This window comes from Rhyacophila brunnea, unplaced genomic scaffold (assembly GCF_057557595.1).
Source record: "Rhyacophila brunnea isolate RB1 unplaced genomic scaffold, BYU_Rbru_1.0 scaffold_3, whole genome shotgun sequence".
Taxonomy (NCBI): Eukaryota; Metazoa; Arthropoda; class Insecta; order Trichoptera; family Rhyacophilidae; genus Rhyacophila; species Rhyacophila brunnea.
In genome coordinates this window covers 28,663,923-28,684,673 of record NW_028232965.1, presented here as the reverse complement: position 1 = coordinate 28,684,673, position 20,751 = coordinate 28,663,923, and the positions used below count along the sequence as shown (strand labels likewise).

General features: G+C 30.1%; 1 protein-coding gene across 1 annotated transcript; it reads left to right on the top strand.

The window, feature by feature from the left end:
• The first annotated feature begins 5,644 nt into the window (after positions 1 to 5,644).
• Positions 5,645 to 20,261, top strand: LOC147068179 (uncharacterized). The gene is made up of 6 exons (XM_085952608.1): positions 5,645 to 5,649; positions 9,104 to 9,247; positions 9,651 to 10,110; positions 10,431 to 10,690; positions 14,977 to 15,102; positions 20,036 to 20,261. The coding sequence occupies exons 1-6, from the start codon at positions 5,645 to 5,647 to the stop codon at positions 20,259 to 20,261; spliced, it is 1,221 nt and encodes a 406-aa protein (XP_085808734.1).
• Positions 20,262 to 20,751: the final 490 nt, after the last annotated feature.

The following is a 20,751-nucleotide window of genomic DNA, read 5'->3' as shown; positions in this document are numbered from 1 at the left end:
AGTAGAGTTAATAATATAAAAGTAAGAAAGAAAAAAGATAATAATTCAACCACTGGTGGATGCTCACCTACCTACGAGTCGCTGGGATCTGTCGCACCCAAAAGTGATGTATCGTGCGTAAGTGACCTAATCATCAGTACCAGTGGTGTCTTGTTGTGTCATCAATATGCCACATAGCAATACCAAAAGAAAACATTTTTTTAATATCACCACAGTAAGCACTATTCCATTAACATATACAATTTGTATTTTTTTTCGTTATTAGGGGGGGTAATAACACGTGAAGACCCCTTGTGTGCGCACCTTCATAAACGGATAAATTCACGTAGCATGTACGTACTTCAGAATCAACGATAAAATTTATTACAGGTCCAATAAAGTGGTCTACAGCAAGTCCGTTTGTTTGAAACAGATTCGTAATGGGTAGACACGGTAGATTGAGGACACAAGTGCCAGTGGTCGCTGATTAAAAATCACGAACGGATTGGACTAATTTCCCAAGCGCAATTAAAGCGTACAGACAAGGATGCAAATAATGAACCGAATTAACAAGAAGCTTTATACATAATATGTTTCCAGTGGCTGTAATGTTTCATAAATATCATTGAAACTTTACATATTATAAGATGGATGGCAGAGATGTATTTTTATTTTAAACCTGACATTATTTGAACTAAATATCCACAAATTTTGAAGCAGACGTACTCAGACGTACTTCATGCATCGCAAAAGGTAAATGTGTACTGCACTATTCACAATATAGCCTAACGGGAATTAAAATACAAAAATCGCAACAAAATATAAATAACCAAACTACCAACATTTTTTATGGTAATTCATCTCATTATATTATTATGGGGCAAATTTCAGTCGTTGTTCAATAGTAATTATTCATCTCTGCTCAAGATTTTTCGCTAGTTCTCTGTAAAATCAGTTCAGCGGATTGCCAATACCAATGATAATCATATCACATATTATTTGATTGTAGTGTTCAAGTGCTTTTCCTCTTTCTCAATGGTTACGCTATGTACCAATAGTATTTTCATGCTGTCATCCATACACGTCAACAAATAACAGAAGAGTCCGCATGTGATAAAGGGGTGATAATCCGTCTTTTACTCCACATTTTGTTCCTTAGAGGATTCTGAATATATGTAATACCATATCTCATAAGCATCAATTCGAAGGCATTACTATTGACTACCATGACTTACATATATGTATGGCAAAGGACAATCTCTTTACGAGATTTGTATTTTCTTTTCTTTTATATCATATTTTAGAGCCGCAAAATTTCACTGAGATTGTGATAGATCAGCATGAATAACTACTCTGCCTATAACTTGTATTGTCTCCCTAAGCAGCAGAATTTACATAATATATACGATATTACAATATAGTACATTTAATAATACTATTAATTACCCTACCATCACATAAATCTAGCTGCGAGTTATTTTTACCGTGTCTATTCATTTAAATTAATTCAAAATACATATTTAATTCAGCACCTTATTGGCAACACTGTAAAATAATATTGTTTGGTAATATTTGACAGCTACATGTTGTCATCAAAAATAATTAAATGTTTTTTAAAGTCTCCATTGAAGCACTGGTGAACTACATAGGAAAGTGACTACATACGTTTCATACATTGGATTAGTCTACTCGCCACAACATGAATAGTAGTGTTTTAAAATAACAAAACCAGAAACGCGTTAATAAAATGTTGATAGTTTCGCAACTGGACTTTTTGCGAGTGCTTTTAATTTTAATCATTTTTAAGAACCTCATTACCTCAGGTATTTTTATATAACACATTATTTTAATTAAACTCTAACGAATGTATTCTTATATAATATTGTATGTTATATTCACTAATAGTTTAATTAAATATTATGAATACGTATAAGTAGTATAAAACTAAAATTTAGAGAGACCCTGGTCTAGGTAATAATCAAAGTTAGTTTTGATAATTGAAAAATTAAACGGACGCATAGTATCCGCATACTTTGGTTGTAATTAGCAATACACCAGTAAATTGGTAAAACAAGGGATGCGGGTTGAAGTCCCACCCTGTATAGTTTCGTTTGTATTCAAATAGTACGTTTATAATTTTGTTTTGTAGTTATTATGTTTTAATTGACTTTACAGTCCAGAGTGGAACTTGGCCGCTTTAAAAAAATGTTCCATATTTTTTTTATACTAATGTTAGCCACTTCTCAAGCTATACATGCACTGGGCCCACTCACTTAAACACACTCGGCAATCGAAGGCATAATAAATAAATATAATAGATATACCTTAAGTATTATATTATTTTCTAAATCACCGTATTTGCATAAACAAATAAATTTTGAAATGTTATAATATTTAAGAAAATAATTCATAATATTTTTTAAATAATTAATAAATTGGTGTTTGAATGACCGAGGTGCAAATGTAACCAAGTTGAGTAAATCATCGACTTTAAAGATAAATATTTAATTACTACCATAAAATTAATATTATTATTAGTGTTTTTAGTGTGTATCAGACAAAAACATTCAAATTGGATATGATGCACTGAAAATAGTAAAAAAAAAAATACTCAAAATTCATTTTAGTGTCATCGGAATTGTTATATAAATGAGTAAGATATTTGACTACTTTGTCATGCATAAATAATATGTTCGTAGTGATGTGACAGCTCTTCACTTGTAGGTGTACACCTTTGTTTTCTAAGATTATGTCAAAAATAAATATCGGTATAGTTTTATTATATTTAGAATATATCAAATACAAAATAATATATTTTGGGTCTTTATAATAAATAAAATGTTTAATTTATCAATATTTTTAAGCAATCACTTACTTTGCTACATAATTCAATAAAAGTAATTTCTTTCATTATAGTTATTTACAACATGCAACTGTATTTTTTTGGTGGGAAGCCGTAATATGATATGATATAAAAAAGTTATTAAATACATAGTTAGAGTTTGAGACAAACAAATATTCTTATCTAATTTTTGGTGATATTATTATTTAAGTAGGTATATCTTATTTTAATTCAGTGAAGTGCGGTGATTTAGATCCTCAATACTGTACAATATCTGCTTGTGACGTGTACGAATTGCTGAAAAGGGAAAAATATCTGAGCGACCAGCCAGAAATAATTAATGTGGGAAGACAGAACGATGAAAAGAGAGCCATCTTTAATGCGGATATTGGTGACTTCAGACTTAGAATGCTAGAAAGACGATTAAGAGCGATGGAGCAACCGGGTAATTCACTTCAACATTCTATCATGTATTGTATTCCAACAGAAAGAAACTCTTCCTACTTACACGTTCAGTAAATGTATCCGTATTCCTTTTAGTATGACCATAATATGTAGTAGTATTCAGGACTCTTGCTGGCAATTCTTACGTACCTTTTACCCTTTTAAGGTCAATTACGTTCAGTCTTGGTTGGCATAAAAAAATATGACATCTAAACTTTGTAGGTTTGTATTATGGTTCGCAATCCCGGGATCCCGTTGGATATTTTAATATCCGTATCCTAGGATTTCTTGATAAAATTGCATAATATATTGGTCAACTGAAGAGATATAACTTAATACTATCGAAGAATAAATTAATAGTATGGACTGACGGTATTTAATGGTGTTAATAATGCATATTTTGAATCGGTTTCAGCGACTTGGAATTGACATTTTTGTAATTTCATGTATGATGCACAGCTATAATTCATGTCAGTTGTATATTACCACAGTTTTAATCAATTAGATTGTAAAATAATATAAATTGTGATAATTTCAATATATTCCGAAAATAGTTGAATCAAGCATGGATATTAGGGGATCAGAATTGTTTTAGAAAACTAGAAAACGAATGCCAGACAATTTCCCGAAAGTCTAAATCCCGAAATCCTAAATTCCAAATACCGAAATCGGTATTCCGGATTTCGACCCAAACCCTTAAAAAATACAGTTTCAAAATCCCGGGATTGCGATGCTCGGTTGATTACCGAATAGTCCGTCAAATGTTTATTTGGGCAAATTATCAAAAAAGTTAAGCATTTGTATGAAAATTCAATAAATTCGATTTATCTTATCAGTTATCAAAAAGTAAGAAGTAAGTTTGCATGCCTAATGTAAACCATCAAAAAATGTAGGCATACATTTAAAAAGAAAAACTGTATAGAGGAGTCATTATATTATCTTGTAACAGCCTTCAATTATGAAGGAAGAATGAAAAAGGTTTACCCTTTCAAAGTTTGCGCAACATATGTTTCATTTTCTAAATTAATTTCTGCTCTTTCTTAACCTTTTAATTACAACCAACTTCGTTTACTTTCTTGAATGTTCTCTAAGATATACGTGGCATTAATTTCATTATAATTACTTATATTGTATATATATTTATAGTATAGCATTTATGCGTATATCGCACCTTCGCAACAACTGCCACAAATCAAAAAATACCTTTATTGAGTTCAGTAATGAATTTTATAGTCTACCAATCGTAGTATACTTCAATATCGATAACTGTCAATTCTTAGTAGACTATACTAAATTCATTAAAATAAAACACTCTCTGTAGTACATATTACACATAGTGTTTAGTTGTCTTTAATTAATCGTATTTATCTAACCATCGTCATCAACTCATATCTACACAAAAAGTAAAACTCTTATTTTACATGTAGCACGCAATCAGTTCCACGTAAAAAAAAAATTTAATGCCAAATTTACAACTGCAATATTGCAACATACCATTACCTTAGTTTTGATTAGAACTACGTACGTGAAAATTATTAGTTTTGAATCAATCTAGTTTGAAAATTGAATCCAAATATCAATTGGACCAGATGGCTTTTCCACCTTATGCTATTAAGGGCTGTTACGAGAATATATCATTTCTGCATAAATGACAACCCAAAAATCTATTTCCATAACTGTCGACAGTGAAAGTTTCATCATTATATTTTATGTTTATGGACGTGTTAAATAGATTAAATTTATAAATGTTATTAGTAATAAGTTTTTGTTTTTGTATGTCAACTGTTTTTAATATTGTCAACCTATTTTATATTGTATTATGTATTATAGTACATTAGCCAGCTGTAATGCCATAATACTATTCTTTCTAAATAAATCAGAAAATGGAACGTATACAGTATCACACTTATACAATCAGAAATATATGGCCGTATAATAAAGACCGTCCAACCTCTTTGGGTCGTGTAGTACTGACATAAAATTCATGGCTAAATAAAACACGGTTCTTGTCGGTTTACACTTTACAGGAAGCCATCAGTAAACAAATTTAAAAAATAGCGGATATACTGGATTATTTCTAGGTTAGATTAGGTTAGGTTAGGTTTGGTTTTTATTTTTAAATTCATGAATTTTGCCAAAATCAGTTATGAAAATTGAATTAATGTTCATATTCAATCTGATACAATTGGAGACCGTATAGTATGTGGTCATCTCTTTCCGATAAGAAATCTGTGGGCGAACTGTGCCACGGTGAAATGTTTTACGTACAATTTACATGTAACCGGTCGTTAGTATAAAATTGTGAGCATCAAAAACTCTCGACTGATATAATATGATGATGTTTGCGCTACATAAACTCATTAACTCGTGATATTAAAAATGCGGTAAATAAATAAATAAATGTAAAAAATTGGGGCGTAAAAACTTCAAAATTGGTTTTATTTAGTAACACTGTAGCAGTTTAGTTTAGTTTGTGCGCTATTATATTTACAAAATTTAATTTCTCTCTTTAGGAAAATGTAAAGTCACGTGTTTTAGTTTGTTTGGCAAAGCCACAAGCATTGATAAAAGTACTTACAATAGTAAATATTGTCGCAATGAACAAAACCTTAACATTTAAATCGCTTAAATTAGAATGTAAATGTCTTCGGTGAAAATTCTATGATAGCAGCAAACAATGAAAATAATAATTAAAATTTTATAGGAAAATAACAAAGAAGCCATTATTAAATGAATTGACATTTTAATCCCGATTAATGATTCATTTTTGTCCTCATTTCATGAATTTAAAAATAAACGATAAAAAATGGGAAAATAAAATTAAAATAAGATTTTAATAATAAAATGACTTTATAAAGGGACCAAAATGTCAAAAAATTGAAAGATATTAGGGTAAAAAAAACAATTACCACCATTGTTTGTCATTGATTAGGGCTGTTTTTGCGTTTTGCTTTGTTTCTTTCAGTGTTAATGTGATTGGGTGAAATCACTATTAGCAATTCGAGTGCTTAAAGTCAGACAACGTTATCTACAAAAAAGTGTTTTTTTTTTTGTTGAGATAACGTTATTTTACATTTACGGCTACATGATAGTCAAACAACGTTATGTCAATCTTTTCTAATTTCTTATTAAATCGTCAGTAAAGTTTAACGCTAATTACATAAGTTACCCTTGTTTTCATATTTTTTTAAAACTATTCCTATAAATTTTAACATCATCATAAGCAAGATAAATGTACTATACACAATAAATTATAAAATATTAACATTAGGTTTTAAATAAATATTTCCCTTGTAAAGTTACAAGAATCTAAAATAACGATTTTTGGCTCTCCTGTAAAGTTGCACTTTTGTAGATAGTGTTGTTTGACACTAAGCCCTCGAATTATCAGACAGGTTTATTTATTTCTAAAAAATACTAGAAGAAACATACATCGAGTAGTATTCTTTACAATTTTTTTTTTTAATTTTTGATATTAATATTATAAAAAATATGTAAAACCACTAATTTAATATGAATGCTCTGAAAAACAATGGCACCTAGCCAAAAATGGGAAACTTGCAATTTTATACGGTTTACATTTAAAGTGTTGTAATTATCAATGTGCATTTAAAAACATTAATTGCAACGGAAAAAATGTAAGGCCAAAATAATATACTTACAATTCAAAAACCGTTATAAAATGTTAGTTTATTAAAATTTTCCATTTTAATATTACATATTATTATAATATGATTATTTAAGATTAAAATTTAGTTTACTAAGTTATTATAACGATCATAATTATACAACGAAATTATTTTTGAATAATAATCCATACTTAAGTGGCTTAAGCGTCGGACTATAGCGTTGTGGGTTCCAGGTTCGAATCCTGGATCTGGCAAGTATACAATATATTGTTTTTCAATTTTTTGTATGAGTCAGAGTATGGACCTAATAGGTTGAGCAAGTAGCTGACATCAATTTCTCATAAAAGCAAAATCTGTTAATACAAAACCTCCACTCTGTTCTCCAACTCCAACTCCACATAGTTTAAAAAAAAATGGAAATGTGTATAACTTGAAACCTTTTTTACGTATTAATTATTATGATACGTATTGTTTAATTAAAACACTTTAAAATGTAAATTGAAATACAGTGTCTCAACTTTTACACTTTTTATTTTTCCAATAGGCGTCAAACAGGGCATTCATTGTAATAACTATTACTTTATTGATGCCCGCGTTATGTTTTGACTAGGGTATACTTTTTTACTACAAATAGAAATATTACTAATTTATATAATTGACATGACAAATACGAATCTATTATTGTCGTGTAATCTTATTTGTTTAAGTTCCCTTGAGTATTTACCACATAAAAAACCATTATATTATTTTGTAATAATATGATAAATCAACCCCATGCTTTGCATTAATTACCTTTTATCAACACGACAAAATATAAGCACACAATATTTTCGTTTAGTATGGAGTATTTCCCGACAACGAGATCGATGGAGAAAATGTAAACAGGGAAACTGCCGGTGCGAGCAAGAGGTGCATGCTGTTACATGTTGGAGATCGGATTTTTCATATCTTCCAATAACTCAAACAATACCTTATGATATTCTACAATTGTAAGTATATATTATATTATATTTTTATTCTATATCGTTGACCCAATATACCGTTCTAAATTATCTGCACGTATATCTGATACGTAGATATAGATGCCTCATTGTCTTATCTCATGGAGCTATTCGCGATAAATATATTTTTTTTAAATAAATAGAAAGGTGGTCATGTTACGTATTTATGAGTAAATGAGACAATATAGTCTCAAATACTCTATTCAGATGAACAATATGTTTACGTTATAATAGTATGATGCAGATGGGCCTTTTGCGTATAATAACTGAATTTCGATAAAATGCCTACATACGATAAACCACTTATTTACTTAATCCTGTTACGCCTCTGTATTGGAGCATAGGGTAAGCACAGGGTAACGCCACTCACCTCGGTCTATTGCCACATCTCGCACCTTCCGCCACGTGAGACTTGCAATGCGTATATCGCTTCTGTAGCCCCGTTGCATGGTGAATGAGGGTCGGCCATGCTGACGGAATCCTTGAGACTGTGTTATTGTTCACATTCGATATACCTACGATAATATCGGTTCATTTAAAGGAAATAACGGCAGACTACAATTTTTCTTATTTTTACCTTTTCTGACGTATTGAAATCATACATACGTGCCTTATTTTGCTAATCCTTGATGCAGCGTAATTAATAAAAAAATGTATTAATTTTAATTGAATACTCGAGAGTATTATATTTTACGAATGCTAATTTTATTTTATGTCAACACCACAGAACAGGACAGTTTTCAAAGAGTAATGTGAATGACAGTAACGCTATTTTCATTTACTCTGATCATCTGTAATTGACTTGAAAAAAAAAATTTTTTGATGTAACTGCGCATAAAATGCATGCAAATGTCAGCTTATTTTTTTGGAAAATGTTAAAATATAATTAATATACTTACTTACCTATAAGATACTAACGAACAAAATGTGATCTTTATACGTAGAAAGTAGCAACAAAATGTTATTGTATTGAATACGTAACTAAAAAATTGTATTCTACAAAATATAGTATTGCACTATGCGTACGATGTCATGTTTTTTTTTTTAATATTGTCTACTTAATCTATTTTCACGACAATGATTCTCTCGGAATCGTTATCTCCATCAACGTAATCTTTCATAAATATTTTTTGTGCGTCATTTTATTAAGGATTTTTTTATAAATCAGTGATACATATTGTACCTATGTTTTATTATTTATTTTGAAGGGACTTGGGACTTAATAGTCTGACAACATTGCACAAAGATGCCCTTCGCGGTCTAAATAACCTTTTGGATCTTGACCTGTTTGATAATCGAGTAGACTACTTACCACAATCTGTATTTGACAGTTTACGTAATTTGAAAAATTTGTAAGTGTCCATTGTTATTTTATCTTTCTTATTTTGATAGCATAAAAACGATAATCGACAGATAATATGTTTATATATGCGTGTTTTTTTTTTTAAATTAATTGATAAGAAATTTCTAGAAGATGATTAATAAATTCGTATTATTTCACAACAAATTCCTAATTCCATAAATAAATGTATGCAAGTATATATGTACTAACATCTAATTAATTGTATTATTTTGAATGAAGTTTCTTTCAATTTTTAATGTCTATTATCACATTTGGTACGGATGATATGATTATAGTATTTAAAGTTAAATTAAGTTAATATCATAAGTTTGATACGTTTTATTGGAAACTTTCTCATCAAAAAATATTGCACCTAATTAATATAGTGTTGACAAAGTTTATTTCTCATACAGACGACTCCAAAGAAACTTCATAGAAGAATTACCGGATCACTTAATTAGGAGCTTGGGAAATCTAAAAAGTGTTGACATATCACGGAACTTGTTATTTGCTTTACCGCCAATGTTTTTCGTCAATAATCCTTATTTAGAAAACATTGACCTTTCAAACAATAAAATTTCAACGTTGCCGGGTGATTTACTAGTAGGTGCAATAAGTCTCACGCATCTAGATCTCTCCAGGAATCACCTGAAAAACATTGAACAATGGACGTTTTCCAATTTGAGGAATTTAAAAATATTAAAATTATCCGAGAACAATATAACTCGTCTTCCCGAAGAAATTTTTGACGATTTGGTAAATTTAGAAATGTTATTTCTGAAGAAAAACACATTAACCTCCTTGACAGATGGGTTGCTCAAAAGAATGAAATCCTTAGTCATATTGGATCTTTCTTCGAATCGACTATCAAAGGTAATTAATTATATTTTATGGACGGGGAATTATTTCGAGATTTCAACATTTGGCTCTTATATTGATCAATAAGTATTCTATGTGATCATTGTTTTTTTAATGATGTCGAGTTTTTTATAACTTACTTTCTCTTTTATTACTCAGATTTCCAATTTCCATACGTATTTTGTTGTTGTTTTTTTTTAAATATGAATTCTTATATACAATCGTTTTAAGTACGCATTATGCTACTTATCATAAATAAGCATAATATAAACGTGCATATTACGCATTATGTGTCATAACAATGCTAATTTATTAAAATCATGTCAATTTTTCAGTTTTATGGGGACGAATTTTACTATCAAAAAAATTTAAGGCAACTGAATATGGAGAAGAACTTGATATCCAGCATACCTGATACTTTATTCTCAAACTGTTCGAACCTTGAGAAAATTGTGCTGTCGGAAAACAAAATAGAATTTTTGAATTTGACAGCTTTCCAAGGACTAGACAGCTTAAAGAAATTGATACTGACCAATAATATGCTGAAAGAAATACACCATAAGGTGTTTGCTTTTCTACCCAACATAACAACACTGTAAGTAAATGTCACATAATAAAATAATTTTGTACTCACTTGCACGAAGTAAAAAGCCGTTTCAAGGTCGAAAATGAAGAACCCAAACGTAAACCGATAATCTAAATAGGAAATATATTTATGTTATTATGACCTCCTAACTTTTCTTATCATGCGAAATAAAATTAATTGTAACCTATATAAAATATTTTCTTATTAAAAAATGGTACTTTTTTAAACATCTATATGCTATAATAATTAAGAATATAGTCATGTTTTTCATGACGTATCCGTGGTTATAGCACTTTTAAACAATTTCAGGTAAAAATATTCGGAGTACCTATATATTTAATTTAATGTAACGTGCTCAACTTTATATGGTAGAATACATTCGTTGAAAAATTTTTGGTTTTGGTTTTGCAATCAAATTATTTGGAAGAAATTTCAACGATTTTCGATATATTAAACTTGCTATATGATCATAATAATACATACATATTTTACGATGATTTAATACATAATTTTTTCAAGATCGATTCTTTCTCATTCAATAAATGCTACCCTAACATACCCCGAATTCTTTATATTCGACCTTTATAGGGCACCCCTTCTTTATTTCAGTTCACTAATTTATCCAGTCACTACAATATCAATACGTTGAATTATTACTATAAGGAATCATATTATCTTGTTTTTTTTAATTACAACACTTCATAGTAATCCAAAACACGGGGTTGCATTAGTAACCATAAAACATTCAGTAATAATTATATATAAATAATAAAAAAAAAATACTAAATAATATAAAATGATTTCATTCATTTAAATTTTATATTATTTTCTTTTGATATTTTATTTGTCATTGCATCATTTCAAACGATTAAATCAATGACATGACTACGATGTGAGCTCACGTGAACCATCCTGTGTTACTACTATTTCTCTTCGTATTCTTCGACTCATTACTGAGGATGGGATTCACTGAAATTATATGCGTTGCCTACAATCTCCTTTCATCTAAAGCGATCCTGTGCTGATCTTGTAGCTTCAGTCGCTTTCTTGATGGTGTCGTACCATCTGAGGAGCGCACGCCCTCGCAACCTCCTTCATTCGTTACCACCAAAGATTTAATTTGTTTATAAAAAATAAATATATTAACACTACAACAGGCCAAGCGGCCCAATGCCAGTAGGATAGTGAAACAGTAGTGTACCTAGTAATAAAAGTGAAACGATCACGTAAACTGCCAGACTTATGGGAAACCACATACATATAAGTATTGTGACCTCACCGGGAATCAAATCTGGAACCTTCGGATGAGAGTTTAGTATCTTCCACACTAGATTACGAAGACCGCCAATCGGTTTTCTCTCCAGACTGTTCGGATCTCTTCTTACCATATGACCGAATAATTTTAGAAGGCGTCTCTTTTTGTTGGTCGAGAGACGTTTTTTAATGCCAAGCTTTTCCAATACAGAGACATCTGTATGCCTGGCCGTCCATAGAATCTCGAATGCGTCAATTCTCTTCCTATCGAATTATTTGATATGAAAATTGAAAATATTACCGTTTTGACGAGTTTTTTTAGTGGTTTTTATGATGCTGTGACTTGTTCATATGTTGCTCAGAATATTTAAGGCGTTATTAGACATCGCTGGTATTCCTTTAATTTCCTTCTGGCAGTTACCGGAGTGATTGATGCTTCAACCGAGGTACATGTAATCACTCACTTGTTTCAAATAGTTTAGTCCACCAGTTATGACAAGCTTGTCAATTCGCTCAACAATCATGAGCTACGCCTTACTGTATATCCTGTTAATTGTTACTAGTAGGTATAATTATGTATTACCTATATGAGGTAACAACGTATGTTAGTTATAATAGTGGTAACATAAATCATAAATTATTCTGGAGTAAAAGTTTACCAATAATTGTATGACATATATATGATGTATTTCTCCAATAAATTGTCATTTTAATTGAAATATGGTCGCGAATGTTAACGGAATTTTAAATCCACCTCATGCATACATAGTTGGGAAATTTCCGCATAATTAGTAATTGTATTATTTATAACTTAATCAGTAAAAATTACCACCTGGAATGCGATTAATTTAGATTAAGTCTCGTTTGCTATATAAAATATAATATTGCATTTGAAATTGTTCAATAACAGATACTATAATTAAAATATGAATTAATGGTTCATAGATGCGCACGAATTTTTATACAAACAGATACTTACCTAGATATAAATATTATAAAACATTTGAGCAAAATCACTAATTACAGCAATGGAGAATAAAATTGTGGTATTTTTCCTGTTTACCTTTATCTGATAATGATTTATCATTGTAACATAATTACATGAAGCTGCTATTTTTATCAAAACTAGATAAGATAATTCAATAGAAAATTGAAACGATTATTTTAGCGGTATCATTTATTTAAACATGACATAGTGACGTATACTATCAATAAAATTCTCTTGCTGATAAGTGATTGGTAATAAATAATACAGTACATTATTAATTGACTATTTACCACAGAGCACGAAAATCCCGCCCGATTCTAGGGGTAAACTTAATTCACCCTGTCACGCTCCAGACTTGGACGAGCATGGGACAACCTTAAGGTCGTGTTATTTCCCTCAGTCCAGCGCTATATCCTGCGTATCTTCCCACAACATCACTCTTAACTCAAAGCAGTGTTTTTCAAACTTTCTTGGCCTACTGCAATCAATCAAAAATGATTCAATGAAAATTATCGTTTAGTATTTTTTTTTAATGGGATGTGTATTTTTTTTTATATAAATATCATTTAAAATATATTAAATGATGCATACTGGATAAAAAAAACCAATGCAATGATTGTTTTTTTATACATAAATTAAAAATATATAAGATCACTTATACGAGTACAAAAGTGATGATTATAATAATATTTACCTCTAATATTTATCATTTTTCCCTTTTATCGCCATTGCATAAAACCATTTGTCTAAAAACTTACTTTTACAATATATCTGTTTTATATTTTTATATATCAAGTGGGTGCAATGATAAGATTGTTATTTTAAAATAATCAACAATGCAATCAGTTTTTCATAGATACGACTTTATGCGTAGGACGTTTTGATCTGTATTATTTACTCATTTTGATCAGCCTATCACCACCCAAGGAGGCAATTTTCTCCGCTTCAGGAATCACTGGCTTAGAAGACCTAAAGGGTGCCATATTGTATCATTTATTGATTGACGGAAAATTGTGATATATTGATGCAAGTACATCAAGAAGGTCTTATAATTCATGAATGATACCAAATCGCAAACAGGTGGTCATATATCTCATATACTAATGTATACTAATACTATCGCTGAAATTGGCAAAACAGACTTGACTTTTTGATAATTTAATTGCAGTCCAAAATTTATATTAGTTAGATAAATATGTCAGAAAACATTGATTCTGGTACGACTCGGCCATACAACTATCGCTTACGGGGCGAGTATTTTATCTTTTAAGCTAAAATATCCAAGTGTCTGAGCCTAAGTATCTGAAGATATTTTTTAATTCTTAATTTTCTAATGGATATGTTTCTGAGACGTTATACGCATTCAATAAAAAGTAATGCTACATTCTCTACATTAAAAAAAATATATTATTATATTTAAAATGAACTAAATTCTTGTTTGTAACATATGCAAAACTTGATTACCTACTTAGGATAGGTTTTTATTACCTATATTATTGTTTTCAATAATAATCTACATACCCAATAAACAAAAAGCATGGATTTTTAAAAAAAATTTATGTAAATAAAAATTATAAAAAAATAATCATTTTTAAATTCACTAAACTGTGGCCACGAACAAGAATTGTCAGCAAAATCCGTGACATACGAATCGAACGCAAAAATATTATTTAATTATTTTAATATTATAGTTGTTCACAGGCCGTCAGCGGTATTGGTTAGTGCTTACTCAGTAAGAAACGCTGACGGCGAAAAAAAATTGAAAAATGTTTTGAAATACTTTTTACATAGTAATTTTTTTGTAAAAGTAGGTTTCATTTATTCGTACCCATAATATGTGTTATTTTCTATATGTTATTAAGTATTATATCATCCCAAGCTACCCCACCCCACGCCTTTTTCGTTGAAGTCGTTAGTTTTGCACAAAATCATCCTCTGTTGACAAAACATTAATGACTGTTAAATACATTTCCTCTTAGGCATTATAATTATAACAATGTGGTAATTAGCATTGCATACATTATAGAATAATATATTATTGTTACATCTTTAGGCATTTAGATAACAACAGATTTCCATCTCTGCCGTCGCGATCGTTAGACCATCTTCCACATCTCTCATCAATCAAATTAGCTGGAAACCCTTGGAATTGCGACTGTCATGCTCTATATATATCAGCGTAAGTATATCATAATATTTATTTTGTACTGGTTATCCGTGAACACGTAATACTAATGTATCGTAGATGTACCGAATGTACGACCTTTCCTGATACTAAATAGGAATAGGTTATGTCATACTATTGCACCCACATTAAAGCGGTGAAAATCATTTCATACAAGTACTTAACATTATGAATATGGTGAAATCACTGTTGTAATGAACTAGCCAACATTTTTAAGTATTAATCAAAATACATATTTAATGACATTTGCAGGATGATTCAATAGCTATTTCGACTGCCATATCAATATTGTGATAAGGTAGGCTTTATAATGATGTGATCAGCCTATAGAATTTATATGTATAATCTCATTTTACCTTTTAAATGATATCTCAATAATTTATGTACCTATTTATCAATTTTGTTCAAAGATTTTGGTATACTTAGTATAAGTAAAGGCAGTTTCATTAACTTTTTAATATTATATCATACAATGGTGATTCTTCAACGTTTTACTATGGCTGCATTGATAGTCTATTTCTTGGCGCATTGAAAGATGACGTCTACCTATAAATTCTTGTTTATAGCTTCCACCCTTATTTCATCGTATGGTACAAGCAACCTTTTGTGGTTGTTTACTTAAATATTTTTAATACTCGTTATATTTTCCTGCTTTTATTTATTATTATTTTAGTAATTGACTTCGTATGTCCATTTACAGGTATTTTTGTAGTATTCGTATTCGAAATAGTGGTCAATGTATGTAGTAATTGATAAAATTAAAACCCCTCTCCGTTCCTCAACAAATTCATGTTTCTGAGTCCATTTATCTATCTGTGCATATTATTATAATGATTTATGGAATTAACTAACTGATTGAGTTGCTACAGAGGAATATATATTGCAGATAATTTAATCGTTACTCTTAGTTACTATCAATTTTTCTTTCATATATTCAGGCTCTATCTATTTTTCAACGTAGGTTGAAGACCTAATAGAAGGGGTTTCTTCAAATTCTCTTATTTTTTTCCATAACTCCCATAAAGGTAGTAACGGTAAAATAGCAAACAAAAATAGGACAGAGGCATGCATAAAAACCGATTGAGCAATATTTGGAAATTGAGAATTATTCAAAAAAAAAAAATAGTCATGAATTCCATTGACGTAAATGATAAAATAATCAAGCCGATTCGATTTCGATTGATCTTTAAGAACAATAAGATTGGTCAAAATAATACATTAATCACGAAAATGTTGCTTATTTTTTATATTATTATCAAAAACAAAACCAAATTTCTAACTTCATGTATCATGTATATACGGTGTGATTATTGTATCATTAAAAATGGCTTTATTCAAATTTATGAATATCCATCTCTTTGTGATTATTATTCATTGATAATAATATGTTTTTCATTTAAAAATGATTGGCGAATGCAATGTAAATGAATGCTAATATTTCATTTAGGGAAAAGTTGGGTAACTATCTTTGAATGACATAGCATATTGCAACATCTAGTAATACAAGTTTATTAATATTAATTACGTAAATGACAATAAATAATTGAGTACATAATATACACAAACTTGTGTTTACTTTTGCGCTATAAACAGAAATGCTTTTGTCTAATTAATTATTCAACATACAATTTGGTAATTTATAATGAATACCATTAACAATTTGCTAAGCATGTTACGATAGGTTGCTGGTTCTGTATTCGTAACTCTCATATTATTATTATCATCAGACATGATGGATATAAATGAATCAGGTTTGTTGACGCCACAATTAGTCGCATTTACTTACATATTGACAATAACTAGAGCAAGTAAAAATATTTAGTAAATAATAATATGAATGTCGCATAAAGGGTCACGGGTAGGGATTCCAATCCCGGGATCCCGAATCCCGGGATCCCGGGATCCCGAGCTATTTTCGATACCTATGAATCCCGGGATTGATAAACATAATCCCGGGATTTCGGGATTGCTTTTTTTATCCATTTTTATGGAAAATAAAGTAAAAGCAAAAATATAACAGAAAAAATACTTTTAATAAAAAATAACTACATTAAAAATAAACTAGGTTTGAATGAAGTTTGATTTATACTCATGTGTAGGTTGCCGATTCATTTTATTTTTTCACATAAATTATTAAAAATTGAAAGATTGGAAAAAACAATGCTTCGCACTATTAACAAAGTTATTCCACCATGATATCATACGTTTTACGGCAGTTTCAGATTTGGCTGACTAATTAGATTTATGAAGCGGAAAGGCCATAAGTACGCCATGATTATTTGCTATACTATTTTAAATCTCGCTAATCCATTCTATAGTCTTTACTATCAGAAACAGCAATCTCCCATTAAAATCACATTATTATTTATATTACAATATTATTTACTCCGTTAAACTTGTGTATTTACAAGATTGAACGTAGGTATACAATATCAACAATAAATGTCTTAAATAGTATAAATTATACTAGATTTATTTTTGTCCGATTTTATCAATGTTATTTGTAAATATAAAAATTTTATATAAACAATGGAAAAAAATGCTAATCCCGGGACCAGTCCCGGGATCCCGGGATTGTCAAATTGTAATCCCGAAATACCGGGATCAGAATTTTGGCTCGGGATTGGATTCCCTAGTCACGGGGGAATCGACAATCATCATCAATCCACGCTACTGCGTTCGGTTTGGCGTGGTATAATAATATTATAATTGAAACTTCTCTGCTCTGTGAAAAAATGTGCTCCGTAATTTAAATTTCACAACACTCGCATGGTGAGGACACTTTCAATCCCACTTTCACCATAATAAGCACTAATAATCTAGAAGGCTCATTCCGTATTCGGTTCAGTGGGTCTATTCTATGCTTATCGACCGCTAAAGTGATAAAGTGAAAAATATTATCAAACTTAGGGTAGGTTTGTATCAAAATATTAGCACTTATTGTAACAATTACACGAAGCCGGTTTTTATTGTTGCAATAAGTGCTATATTTTAACAGCACCTATCTTGCTGCTGTTAAAATATCGCACTTATTGCAACAATAAAAACCGGCTTCGTGTAATTGTTACAATAAGTGCTAATATTTTGATACAAACCTACCCTAAGTTTGATACTATTTATCAATTTAGTGTTCGATAAGTATAGAATAGACCCACTGGTGCATATTATATGTGTTTGGAAGTCTACACGCCCCCAGAGATCTTGCCCCTCCCCCCCCCCTCCCACCCCCCAGTGGATTGTTTCCAAAGTTTCGTATTGTTTAAAACATTCGTAAGAACTTTCTGAGCTGTAGTTTAATTCTCACGGTTTCGATAGTTAAGAAGTTTTTCCGAATAATATGCTATTATATCTTCTTCGTCGTTTGCATTTATGGTAGCAATGTAACTACCTCACTACACGAGACAAGGTTTAGCTGTTTCCATTTTATATTATTTTATGCTCGTCTTAAAAACTTTCAATGATTTATTCCTCTTTTTTTAGTACACTGTCCGGAACTACTACTTTTTTTTAATTCTTTCTGGCTCAAACTGAGAAATTTCCGTAATTTAATTTTGATTGTTTAAAGTGAAACTACATAATATTGTATATATGTTGTTTGATGAATGTTTATGCTGTGCCCAATAATCAAACATTTAAGTATTTTCTGATAATCAATAAAATCGTATTTTTTCTCAATTTGATTCAGATGTAGGTATATATTATTGTACCTAGGTACTTATATATAATGCACAAAGCATATTACAACCGAGTATCAGCGATTTTCTACTCTGAATATTGATAAAATAGGTTATAACGAATGGCAATGTTTTAAAATATATAGATTCAATAATAGTTGAGGGATACTAAACACGTGAACTTCCATTCAACTAAATTGACAGACGTAAACGGCTCTCACGTAGTACCTACTCTGTAATGCTTAGGTATTGTATATGACCAAAAACTTAAAACTAGTATCATAAACCGAACAACGTTTGTTGTTTTTGATTTCAAAAGCATCAACGTGTTTTCCCTGAAAATTAATGTATGTTTGTCTTTTGGTTTCTACCGCCGCAAAACAAGGGTGCATAGAATGAGAAAACCTGGAGCATCTTTGCATTGTTGTATAGGCCTATCATTAATAGTAAAAGCATTTAATAATTTATAATTAAGTAGAGTAAGTATAGAAATAAAGGAGCGTGTGTATTCTCGAACAATAAGTACTTATTGAATTTAAATAGTTCAATAGCATTCATTATTAACAATATAAATATAATTCGTGGTAATTATTGTTGTTATATTAATTTTAATGGCTTTTATACGTTAGTATTTATTTTTCCCTTAATCTGTGAATGCCTTTTTATCTGCTTCACCGTGTATCGAGAAACTTGAAATGTTTGATGCCTCGATGTTGGGTGGGTTCAAAGTATACAATCCCAATTTCCAGAATCCGAGGATTGATTTTAACACGATGTTTCGGACACTAAAGAAAGTGAACGGTTTCTAAATAACAAAAAAATATTCTATTTTAAATCCCAATTAAGTAAGTACCTATATATATATATATATATATATATATATATATATATATATAATATATTATGGACTTTTTATTATTTTCTTCTAATAAATAACTTTACAAATATTAAATGGTAATTTGCTTTCATCAGAATTATAGAAATCGTATCTTGATTAACAATTTCGGAAAACAATCTCTTTAATCAAGCATACTACTTTTTTTTCGGGATCAGAAACTTTCTTACATATTAGTTATTATTAAGCTTCCACCCGGGTAAATATCGTTATTAAATAAATAATCTCTAAATTTGAAAGCGTTGACGATGGACTTTGGAGCAAAAAATACTTACCTATCCTTTTATTTACTAAATGTTACAATATTTAAAAATAACAACGGCATATAAAATATAAAGCATTTTCGTAAAATTTCCAGGTGGCTGAGGCTAAATGAACAGAAAGTGTGGGATTATGAGCCTATTTGTGTTTCACCGTGGAACGTCGAAGGCAGACCTCTCCGTGACCTGATGTTCCCAGACCTTTGCACTGGCCAATGGGCCAGTATGGTGAACCTCTCACCAAGACTTCCAATTCACCAGCTCCTGGCTCTCAATATCACAGTCAATCGCAAGCCGCAACAGAGATCTGAAGATAGCTACTAGAAACAAATCATAATTCAATTTATTTTTCTGAAATATTATCATTATTAAATTCTTCAAATCAAAAAAATCTATTATGCCTACCTACATCTGAATTTCATAACCTTTTTTTGCAATATTAATCCATCGAATCATTAAATAAAATGACGAATCATATTTACCTACCTATATCAAATGGAGCATGAACGATAAACTTACATATTGCTACAATATATGAATGAACATTTTTTGATAAATTTAATAAACCCAATGTAAAACAAATGGATATTTTTCTTTAATCATTTTTTTATTTACTGTGACAAAAACGCAAACGAATATAATACGTCATGTATAGAAAAGTCAACGCGCACATCCGGTTGGCGATAAGTGAGTTTCTCCGTAGAGTGATCACGTGGAAACAATGACAAAAGCTCAAATAACTTAAGGTATGCGTATACTCAACTAAAAGGTGCAACACGATAAGGTTATTACATAATGTACATATACGAGTATG

What these genes read in the sequence shown, in the direction of transcription:
- LOC147068179 (XM_085952608.1), top strand. An exon ending in TTACGTAATTTGAAAAATTT is followed by an intron (nt 9,248 to 9,650) that starts GTAAGTGTCCAT and finishes TTTCTCATACAG; the next exon opens with ACGACTCCAAAGAAACTTCA. An exon ending in CTACCCAACATAACAACACT is followed by an intron (nt 10,691 to 14,976) that starts GTAAGTAAATGT and finishes TTACATCTTTAG; the next exon opens with GCATTTAGATAACAACAGAT.